Source organism: Aythya fuligula, chromosome 8, assembly GCF_009819795.1.
Source record: "Aythya fuligula isolate bAytFul2 chromosome 8, bAytFul2.pri, whole genome shotgun sequence".
Taxonomy (NCBI): Eukaryota; Metazoa; Chordata; class Aves; order Anseriformes; family Anatidae; genus Aythya; species Aythya fuligula.
In genome coordinates this window covers 20,969,505-20,980,398 of record NC_045566.1, presented here as the reverse complement: position 1 = coordinate 20,980,398, position 10,894 = coordinate 20,969,505, and the positions used below count along the sequence as shown (strand labels likewise).

General features: G+C 50.3%; 1 protein-coding gene across 1 annotated transcript; it reads left to right on the top strand.

Moving 5' to 3' along the window:
* Positions 1–9,133, top strand: LOC116492139 (torsin-1A-interacting protein 2-like). The gene is made up of 8 exons (XM_032192639.1): positions 1–130; positions 556–749; positions 2,136–2,438; positions 2,586–2,903; positions 4,172–4,474; positions 4,622–4,939; positions 5,272–5,370; positions 6,023–9,133. The coding sequence occupies exons 2-8, from the start codon at positions 716–718 to the stop codon at positions 6,787–6,789; spliced, it is 2,142 nt and encodes a 713-aa protein (XP_032048530.1). The 5' UTR covers positions 1–130; positions 556–715; the 3' UTR covers positions 6,790–9,133.
* The last annotated feature ends 1,761 nt before the right edge of the window (positions 9,134–10,894 follow it).

Here is a 10,894-nt window from a genome sequence, read left to right as displayed (position 1 = left end):
TTTAGGGCGCGTTCGGGAAAAGGGCTGTCCGGCCGAGCCAAAGGGCTTCCAGGAAGGACAAGCCCCGGGGCCATCACTGGCCACCTCGCTGCTTCTCTTCACAGCCCCGACAGGCTCCAGCCCTGCCCAGGTAAGTGTCCGAGGGCACGGCGGCTTTGTGCTTCCCTTTCTGCAAGTGGGAATGGCGCAGAGAAGGGAGGGACAGCAGCCAGGCCAGGACAGCCATAAATGAACCCCCACACTCCTGGATCTTGTTTTTAGCAAGAAAACTGATCTGTAGAGGAGCCAAAGGGAAAGGTTCCCCTCCAGCCGCTGCGACGGCTGGGTATTGAGATCTTTGATCTGCATGAACCCAGCTCCAGCGGGGAGAGTTTCTCTGGAGTTTTCCACGTTGCCTGTGGCTGGTCAGCAGGCAGGCGTTGCCCTTGTCACTGAAGGTTCGTGGCATACAGTACCAGTTACATGAACCCGTTTTCATGCCTCCCAAATAATTTTGAGCATGGAGGGGGCTCTTCTTCCACCATGAATCACTGTGGCTGTGTTTGTGCTTGTCAGGTCTACAGATGTTCGGCTGCAGTTCCTGAGGCCAAGGCAGGATGATGGTCCTGCTGGGGGTAGGATTTGGTCAGCCACCCCACCAGCAGGGAGACAAATCCCTGCACAAGCAAAGGAGAAAGTGAAGTAAAAGGTACTGAGACCCAGCAGGAGCAAGAAAATGGAAAAGAATCCAAGTGTGGATCTGCCTGGAGGTAAGCCAACCCTGTGCTTGCTCCATCTCCTGGGAAAATCCCATCGTGAGAGTATTTCAACAGTGATAAAGGAAACTGAAACAAAATCACAAGCTGAGAAAAATCCTATCTTCTCCAGACCACGTAGTAACAATTTGCCTTCACTTTCGGATTCTGGTCAGCAGCAAGTTTAGGCTCTGTGTCCAGAATGGCAGCACAAGAAGGGCTAAAGATAGAGCTGTAGGCTAGGAGAACTTTGTTCCTGGTACCCTAGTGCTTCCCCCTGAGAAACAGCTTTGTAACTTGGGCTGCAGGGAGGGGAACACCTCCTCTGGGCCAGCTGCCAAGTATAAGTGCAATCAGGTAGAGCAGCAGGGTTATGCATGGTATGTGGCAGGGGTAGAGTCACCTCCCTCTGGTGACCAGTCAAGGCTCTGTTTAACACAGGTGTCTCAGATGGACCCACAAGGAGAAGTGGGGAGTTAACAACAGACAGGCTTCCAGTGAAGAAGTGAGTCCCATCGGGTTGTATCTGCCAGGTGGGCATGACGCAGTTCACCTCAAGTGCAGGATCCAAATTCTGCAGAGGCCAGAAGCCACAGATCTGCAGATGTTAAATAATGATCCAGTTTTCCACCACCCAGAGATGCAAAACCTGCAGAATAGGCAGGGCAAGGAGCACTGCTTGTGCCCAACTTGAATAGCAGGATACCTCCATGTTCACTGCATTTCAGTTCCTACCATGCACTTACATCCTCCTGGTGCCTTAATACACGAACATTTCAGTGATACCTTGATGCTATAATCTTATCAGACCCGTCCTAAGCATTCAGAATTGCTCCTGTAACAACAGGAACAAAGCAACAAAGAATGTAAAAGTCCAAAGGACAGCATGTTCTGACATGTGGCAAGCACAGCTTTTCTCTGTTTTCGAATTAGGAGAGAGTTCCTTCCATTTTTGTCAGTCTTTTTTTTTCTAACTAAGCATCATTATTTCTCTGTCATTGTAGTGTAGTTTTCTCACTTTTGGTCACCCCGGGTGCTCAGCTGTGCCATGGCCAACCAACCACACTGTGGTGATAACATTTGAGCTTTAAAAAACCAAAGCTACCAGCACTGGACAGGTCAAAGTTTGGAGAGAGGATTGCATCTCTGAGAGTGATCGCTCATTGTGTGGCCACTACTACAGTCAAAAAAACGTAGAGGGCAATTTGAGCCGTCTGTCTGGACAGAAGGCAGTGTGATTCCCTGGTGATGATGGCTGGTTGTGGTAAACTCTTCTCCAGAGCAGCTCGTGTAGATGTTTCTGAAATGCAGGACCCGGGAGTTTTACAGGGTGGTGGTGAAGCCCAGGGTATTCCCATGTCCTGCATGGCTAGCTGAGCTTGTGAACTCTGATCCCAACAGCTGGGCCAGCCCAAGATGAGGTGGAGAGCACAGCAGAGCATCCTTCACACCAGGAGCCCCCCAGAGGAACACTTGAGCACCAAGAGTCGAGCAGGTGCCCTGAGACCTCCTGCAAACCAGAGGAGGACTCTTCGGTGAGTAATCCACCAACTGCTCTCGGGGAAGAGGTGAAGCCTTCAGAGTTAGCTGGCCCCACAATGGAGGAGAAGGCTCCTCAGGAAACTGAAGCATCACTGGAAGAACCTGTGGAGAAGAGAGATGGTGTCTCCAAAAGACCTCAGGAAGAAGATGACTCGGACAGAGGTGAGTCCCTCCCCATCTGCCTGTACTGCATTTCCAAAATGCTGATAACCTGGGCCTTTCCTTCAAGGAGGCAGAACAGGAGAAAAGGTGGCTGCTTCTTGTGCTGAAAGAAGCTAAGCCTAGGTTTGTGAATTTCACTCCCTACAGCTGTGCAGGCCCAAGACAAAACGGACAGCAAAGGAGAAAGCAGTGTCCTCCAGGAAACTCAGGAGGACCTGGAGGTAAGCAGGCAACGTGAAAGCTGCACAGCAGAGGAAGATGCTTTATCAAGAAACGAGGCACTGAGCTCTGAGAGCAAAACGACACATTCAGATGTGAACGCCACAGAAGATGTCGCCGAGGGCATCTCAGCAGAGGAGAGCACCAGCATCCCTCTGCTAGGTCAGGAGCCAGGAGAGCACAAAGAGCCAGAAACACAGGAGAGGGAATCCTCAAGCACGTTAAGGAGCAAAAATGGGACAAAAGGTGAGCTGGTGGTAGCGCTCATTGTACTGCTTGATCAGTCATAAGTCATTTCCATAAATACCAGTTGAAATTTGAACCACAGTTGGGTTTTGTAAGATTCAGAATACATTGCAAATTCTTATGTACAGCCTCAGAATTTTTCTGTTGAATAATGCCCTAATATTTGGGTTTAATTTGCTGTTTCTGTGTTAACATAGCCATTTGGAAGAGTAGCCCCATCAGCAATAAAAGCTGGGGTACAGGAAGAAGGTGGCGGAGACGGGGTTGGCTTCCAAGCTGGCCATTGCATGGGGGCAATGAGTACTATGGCCAATATTCAACAGAAAGAGACTAGATAGACTTAGAAATTCTTCAAGTCTATCATATTAAATAACCAGTCTAGGAAAACTGCTGTTTGGGGAAGATCTGGCAACATAGCATTTAATGAAGGGACTGCCAGTCCCCGTAGAATGCTGTGCACTGGGTCTGGCCAGCACAGAGTTAGCTTCCAGCACAGCAGCCAGCAGGGGGTTGTGTTTTGGATTTGTGGTTAAAAATAAAGCAACAGAAAAGTGTTGATAATGCACCTGTGTTTGGGCTACTGCTGAACAGGGCTTGCATAGCCTCAAGGCTTTCTCTTTCTGCCAGCATGTAGGATGGGATGGGCAAAAGATTTGGAGGGGACACAGCTGGGACAGCTGTCCCAAATTAACCAGAGATTATAAACTATAATATCATGCTCAACAATAAAACTGGGGAACAGGAAGAAGAAGGAGGAGATGTGGTTGGCCATTGCATGTAGACTCTCTGGTCATTGGTCCACTTGGGGAGGTGATTGCATCATTTGTGACCCCCACTTCCTTCACCTCTTCAGCTACCTTTACCATCACCCACAAATTTTCTCACTTTTGGTCACCCCAGGTGCTCAGCTGTGCCATGGCCAACCAACCACACTGTGGTGATAACATTTGAGCTTTAAAAAACCAAAGCTACCAGCACTGGACAGGTCAAAGTTTGGAGAGAGGATTGCATCTCTGAGAGTGATCGCTCATTGTGTGGCCACTACTACAGTCAAAAAAACGTAGAGGGCAATTTGAGCCGTCTGTCTGGACAGAAGGCAGTGTGATTCCCTGGTGATGATGGCTGGTTGTGGTAAACTCTTCTCCAGAGCAGCTCGTGTAGATGTTTCTGAAATGCAGGACCCGGGAGTTTTACAGGGTGGTGGTGAAGCCCAGGGTATTCCCATGTCCTGCATGGCTAGCTGAGCTTGTGAACTCTGATCCCAACAGCTGGGCCAGCCCAAGATGAGGTGGAGAGCACAGCAGAGCATCCTTCACACCAGGAGCCCCCCAGAGGAACACTTGAGCACCAAGAGTCGAGCAGGTGCCCTGAGACCTCCTGCAAACCAGAGGAGGACTCTTCGGTGAGTAATCCACCAACTGCTCTCGGGGAAGAGGTGAAGCCTTCAGAGTTAGCTGGCCCCACAATGGAGGAGAAGGCTCCTCAGGAAACTGAAGCATCACTGGAAGAACCTGTGGAGAAGAGAGATGGTGTCTCCAAAAGACCTCAGGAAGAAGATGACTCGGACAGAGGTGAGTCCCTCCCCATCTGCCTGTACTGCATTTCCAAAATGCTGATAACCTGGGCCTTTCCTTCAAGGAGGCAGAACAGGAGAAAAGGTGGCTGCTTCTTGTGCTGAAAGAAGCTAAGCCTAGGTTTGTGAATTTCACTCCCTACAGCTGTGCAGGCCCAAGACAAAACGGACAGCAAAGGAGACAGGAATGTCCTCCAGAAAACTCAGGAGGACCTGGAGGTAAGCAGGCAACATGAAAGCTGCACAGCAGAGGAAGATGCTTTATCAAGAAACAAGGCACTGAGCTCTGAGAGCAAAACGACACATTCAGATGTGAACGCCACAGAAGATGTCGCCGAGGGCCTCTCAGCAGAGGAGAGCACCAGCATCCCTCTGCTAGGTCAGGAGCCAGGAGAGCACAAAGAGCCAGAAACACAGGAGAGGGAATCCTCAAGCACGTTAAGGAGCAGACTTGGGACAAAAGGTGAGCTGGTGGTTGCACCCTGCTGCTGCTTCTGTGTGTACATGCCCGTGCTTTGCATAGGCATTGGAAAATGTAATAATGAGGTTTCTAGTGGCTGTTTTCAGTTTTTTGGAGTATTTGCTTCTTAGCACAAAATTAACTGGCTTCGCTCTCTCTGTCTGCTCCCTCCTCCCCCTTCTGTTTCGGTGCACTCAAAGTACCATTAACTCAAAGCAATATTAACTTCTAACTCTTTTCCACAGCTGGAAGCTCTGGAAAGCTCTGTTACTTGTCTGACAACCCAACTTATCCACTCCCTCAACAGCGAGTGACAAATTTCTTTCTCACTGTAGGACGTGCAGCCCCACAGCCAGAGGCTCAGCCACGCTTGCAGAATGTCACCACTCAAAATACAAAACAAGAGAAGACGAAAGAGTTCAACTTACTGAAAGGTGAGGAAAAGAAGCTTCCCTTGTGCGTTACTCATCGACCAGAAGGCCCCGATCCACCAGGAACAAGTAATGAAGCACATTTAATTCTTCTTCTCTCTTGGGATCCTTCACAGGCTTCTAAGGGTTCGAGGGAACTGCTTCTCATCAGGCAATAGGGATTTTGGGGAAACAGCTCACAAGAAGGCAATCCATCCCCTTAAAGATAGGGGAATGTCTGACCCAGTAGTAGGAGGAAGGCAGCTTAGGAACACTTAGCTGGGTCTGCCACCTCCATACATGGAGGCAGGTGCTCCAAAGGGTAACAAATCTTAAAGAAAACAGAGGTGTGTGTGGGGGAATGAGACAGGAGAAAGCTTGGTGCCAGCTGTAATTTCCTGTTTTGCACTGTAATTACAAAGCTGGAGCCCTGCCTCCATCTCTGGAGCTGCAGCCCCCCCAGCTGGTGAAGGAGCACAGATCCTACAGCATGGAGCAAGCACCTTCTTCACTGTTCCTGGGATCCCAGAGAGCGTGCTTACCTGAACCACGTTGCTGTCATGGGGGAAGGTCAAGCAGGGGGAAAAGAGCCCTTGTAGCCACTTTTCAGCATATCACCATGGGTAATTTGGGACTGACTGCTGTTCCCTGTTTGTATCTCTTCCCTGCTGAGCAGGACTTCTCATTCTGGGCCTATTATTGCTCATCTTCTGCATACTCTTCTTCATCAACCCAACCGCCGAGTCCCAGCCGGCCCCCAGGAGCCCCACGGTGGAGGCCTTCCTGTCCCATTTCAACGAGCTGCAGGACAAGTTTCCCGGGCAGAATCCCCAGGTGTGGTTTCGCGGGCGCAAGTTCTTGCAGAAGCACCTCAACACATCCAAGCCCACGCAGCCAGCCACCATCATCCTCACAGCCGCCCGCCAGGCTGAGCGGACCTTGCGGTGCCTTAGCACCCACGTGGCTGACGCCTACTCGGCCGCCCTGCATGCCAGCACGGCGCAGATCGATGGCAGGGACCTGTCTGAGCTCCAGAGTGACGAGGCCAAGCTGCAGGTGGACTCAGAGCTCAGTTCAGCTTTCCAGGCTGGGTACCGTGCTGCGGTGGTGCACCGCTTCGAGCTGCTGCCGGCAGGGTCCACGCTCATCTTCTACAAGTACTGCGACCACGAAAGTGCTGCTTTCAAGGACGTGGCCCTGCTGCTGACCGTGCTGCTGGAGCAGGAGGAGCTGGAGACCCAGATCAGCCTCCCGAGGGTGGAAGAGAAGGTCCATGACTTCCTCTGGGCCAAGTTCACCGTTGCCAGGACCCCCAGCTCCTACGACTACATAGACTCTGACAAGCTGAGCGGGCTGTGGAGCCGCATCTCCCACGTGGTGCTACCAATCCATCCGGTGCAGAACATTGAGAAGGGGGGCTGCCACATCCACACCAAGACCTAGGGACAGAGGCTGCCAGAGCCCTGGGAAGGGCTGAAAAGCCAGTCCTGGCCAGCCCCGGTGCAGGCAGAGACACAAATGAACAAGGAACTCACTTCGTAACACCCCCGTGGTATTCCTCTGCAATTTGTTTCCCATTCTTCCTGGGAAGAGTTCAACAGGTACAAATTGATCCAGGCCTTTTGGCCAGCTGAAGGCAATAGACTGTACGCTTCCTTCTGACAGGTGGGAAGAGCTGATATTATAGACTGCTAGTTGCACAGGAGCACATTACAGTGTGGGGAGGCAGGAGGAAAAACAGTGCTTTGCAGGCAGTGGAACAAAGGAAGGTCAAATTCCCTAAACCAAACATTTTGAAGTCATGCTTCAAAAAGAAAATCAGTTTGCTAGTCAAGGGTTTGACCAGTCAGTTCTGATACAGCTCCACTGACCGATTTACAGCCAAAGGCCAGATCCTAAATGCCATCTGGCATTCAAACAAACCTGCAATCCAGAATTCCCCCAAACATCGATTACAAAAAATTTAAATTTGTCAGCACTTAAACACTACATAAAAGCAAGGGAATCCCACACACAGAGCAGCCCTTACGCTGTTCTGAAAACAGAGAACGAAACACAAAGCGCTTCATTATCGCTCTGATGGTGCAAAGCCTCAAGGGATCACGCAGGTAAAGGAATGAGTTTAACTTAATGCTACCTCTTAAAAGAGTTCAGTTGTGATCTGTTTGCCACCACAGGGCTACAAGCACCTCTTTGGGCTGATGCATCAGCCTTGGTCCTACACGATTCCTCTCCACCCACGTATCTGATCTGCACTTAGGGCTGGAAGCCATCGGAGGCATCTCTACGTCATTTCCTGGCACAGATGGTGAGCCCTCAGAGTCACGAGAGGAGCGAGCTGACAAAATGCGCCCTCAAGCCCCTTCATGGCTTTTCCAGGGTAATTCCTGACACACTAGGCCTTGCCCAGGGACCATGTATTTGCAGCCCAGAAGTTCCCTGGCTTGCTTTCTGCGATTCTGCCTGCCCCTCCCCAGCTAACTTTTATTGATGAATGTAGATGATGACACTGATATTTATTTCAGACCACGTAAGGCAGCACACCGGCTCCTTGCCCACCAAAGGTACATTTCCCTTCCTGCCAGGCAGGTGGTGCTCTGGCTGCTACTGGCAGAGCTGATACCAACTAGTAAAGACAAAATATTTGGCATAAACACCAGAAACCCTTAAGCAGGCTGGTTTCTTACCGTACCTCCTCTTCTGCACCCCAAGAAGAGAAAGCCGAGTCCTGCAAATGCTGTGGTGGCCCCGCACACTGAATTGCTGCAGGAGTGCTGGGGCAGAGCTGCTAACTCAGGGAGCACCTAGGAGCAGGCACAGGTTGAAGTATTTATAATAACCCAGCAGCCTGCCCCAGGTGTCAGCCCCTCGTGCCTACAATCCTGCCTGCTGGAGCACAGCGCGGCTTCTCTCTGTACAGGCAGCACAGACTGAAGCCTTGCCGAGGCCGAGTCTGCATCTGAACAAGACACAAATTGAGAACAGGTCGCTGTTTTTACAAGCAGTGCATCTGAGTTCTCCAGACCCCTGTGTTGGCCGGGTCTTCTGCCAACGGTGCCTTGCTGATCTGCCCAGCTGCTGGCTCAGCTGCTCACACCAGTGCCTGCAATCACAGCCCGTTTCTCCCGTCCTCTGCCATGTGCCTTGTCCTCCCATGGGAGATTTGTGGCCATAAACCTGGAGCAGGGGACAAAAAGAGGGAAGAAAAGAGGATTATTTGTTCAAATGGGAACCAAAGAGCAGACATTTCATTTCCTTAGACACCAGTCACAGGAAGACAAGACTTAGGAGGTGTTGCCCACTCTCTCCACACCTGACAGCACTTTATCCACTACCCCAAACTTACTGATGTTTATCTCCATTGGAGACAGGGAGCTGAGTTACCCCTGCAGCATTAGCTGTGGGTTAGACATGAAGTGTCCCTTTGCAGTAGTTTTAACCACGCCAAACAGCAGGCTAGACATGCTGGAGCCCAGCATCAGCAGACCAGCCTCAGGGCTTGATTTTGTACAAGATACCGGTTGCTTCCTCCCCTTCCTCTTTTTTTCCACTGCTTTCCACTACTTTGGTAACAGAAAACAGTTTCTGCTCTGCATGGTTCAGCATTGGCACTGATGTAAGAACTGGCAAAGCATTAATCATGTTATTGTTATAGTATTTTAAAGTTAACTCACTACCAGTTTTATCTACTGTGTGTATAATGCATACTCAAGGCAACTTCATGCTGCTTGGGCACCTCGCTGTAAGCATCATCCAGCAAAGCTGTTCTAATACAGATATATTTTTATGACCTTTTAAAGATTTAAAAAAAAAAATAAAATCTGCTTGCTTCTGAAACAAGATTTCTATTTAAAAATAAATGAGATTGTGAAAGAAACCAGCAGTCTTCAAATTGAGATGTAGCCTTACTGTATTCTGTTCTTTTCTCTAGCTATTTTCAGTTCACTAAGCAAAAGAGCTCATCATATTGGGCAAAGTTTTATTTAGGTCAGGGCTGTAATTGTGCAAACAAAGTGAATACTTGCTTTTCCTGGAAGAACCCTAAACAACCTTTTTCTCAGTAGTTTGAGACAAACATCCACAGCTTCTTCAGCTAAGCCCAAAACTGAAAGCAGCCCCACAAACTGCTTTGGAGAGACCCAGCTGCAAAGTGCAATCCCAACTGAAACATACTGAAGTTTACATAATAATTAATGATAATAATTAAACTGAAACCCACTGACAACTGAGAAAGTTTAGACAGCAAATATATCGTATTTCAACACCCTTCCACTGTGCTGGTGGAAAAAAAATCTGTTCCACGCAATTTCACAACACCTCAGCACACCCAAATTTTAACATTTATGCTGAATTATTTTGCCCGGCTCCGGTTTAAACAGATGGAGCTTTTTTCAGTCTTGCCTCCAAATTCAGAATCACCCAAACAGAGTAGCCAAATGCTTTCCAAGAGCAGCTCTATCTGGAAGGGTGCATTGTTTTGGGATGTTTTTCCCCCTCGGATGTCATGCTCATCCTGATGTGTGTTGGTAAAGAGCACGATCGTCCTTGCACCTGATGCAAGGAAAGGCTGAACTGAGAGTGAGAATGGTGCCTGCTGTTGTAATTTGAGGGCTAAATCTGCAGCAGCACAGAGAAATACTCTTTAATGCATACCAAGCAAGAGCCCCCTGTGCCCTGGGGCCAGCTTGAGGGGGGGGGGGGGGGGGACAACCTCAGCAAGGCCCTCAGCTGGTTTATCCCACACAGGGATTTGGGTTACTGTCTCCTTTCTGGACTAAACTTCATTCAGAAACATCACAACTCGGGCAGCAGGAGGTGGGTGCCTCCCTAGGGCAGGGTGACAGCGCGAGGGACACCACCAGGCGACACCAGGGGTGTGGGGCACAGCCAGACGCACCCACAACAGCTCCGGAGGAGGGAAACCTCTCCTCTGCACCGGCACGGACCGAAGCTAGAAGAAGGCAGGATGAGGGGTGATGGGCAGCGACCTCGGCTCTCGCAGTGCTCCCAGCACAGGGAAGGGGCAAAGCACCAAGGAGCCCCTCGCTGGCCTCTCCCTGCCGTTTGCATCTGGCTCCAAGGAGAAGGCTCTGCAGATCCCTGGTGAGGGCACTCGAGAGCTGACAATCCTCAGGGCCAAAGCACAGGCAGCAGCATGCTTCAAAATGGGAGGTGGAAACAGCCTCCCCTCCTTGGAGGCCTGCTCCTTCCTCTGCCCCAGCAACCCAGGACCACCCAGCTGCCTCCAGGAAAGTTTTAGGACATTTCACCCTCTGCCTCTTCCACGTTTTCAGATTAAGCTGAATGAAGCCACTCTTTTCTTTGTACTGAAGGGGATGAGCTGCAGAAGGAAGGACTCCCCCCATTTCCATAGTCCGAGCTTGTCTGTGGAGAGGAGCCTTGGGCCGCACAGGTTCCTTCTCAAAGGAAGAACAAAGCCCTGCCTGGGGGCCAGAAAGGGGCATCTGTGCTGGGGCAAACACCAGGTACAGCCAGGCAAATTGCTGGAACCGTGTGGCCAGTGGGACAGACCACAAGCCCAGCACAA

Excerpts from the sequence above, each read along its gene's own strand:
- LOC116492139 (XM_032192639.1), top strand. The coding sequence starts at position 716 with ATGGAAAAGAATCCAAGTGTGGATCTGCCTGGAG. Across the intron at positions 2,904-4,171 it reads GAGCAAAAATGGGACAAAAG|CTGGGCCAGCCCAAGATGAG; the intron begins GTGAGCTGGTGG and ends TGATCCCAACAG. Across the intron at positions 5,371-6,022 it reads AGAGTTCAACTTACTGAAAG|GACTTCTCATTCTGGGCCTA; the intron begins GTGAGGAAAAGA and ends CCTGCTGAGCAG.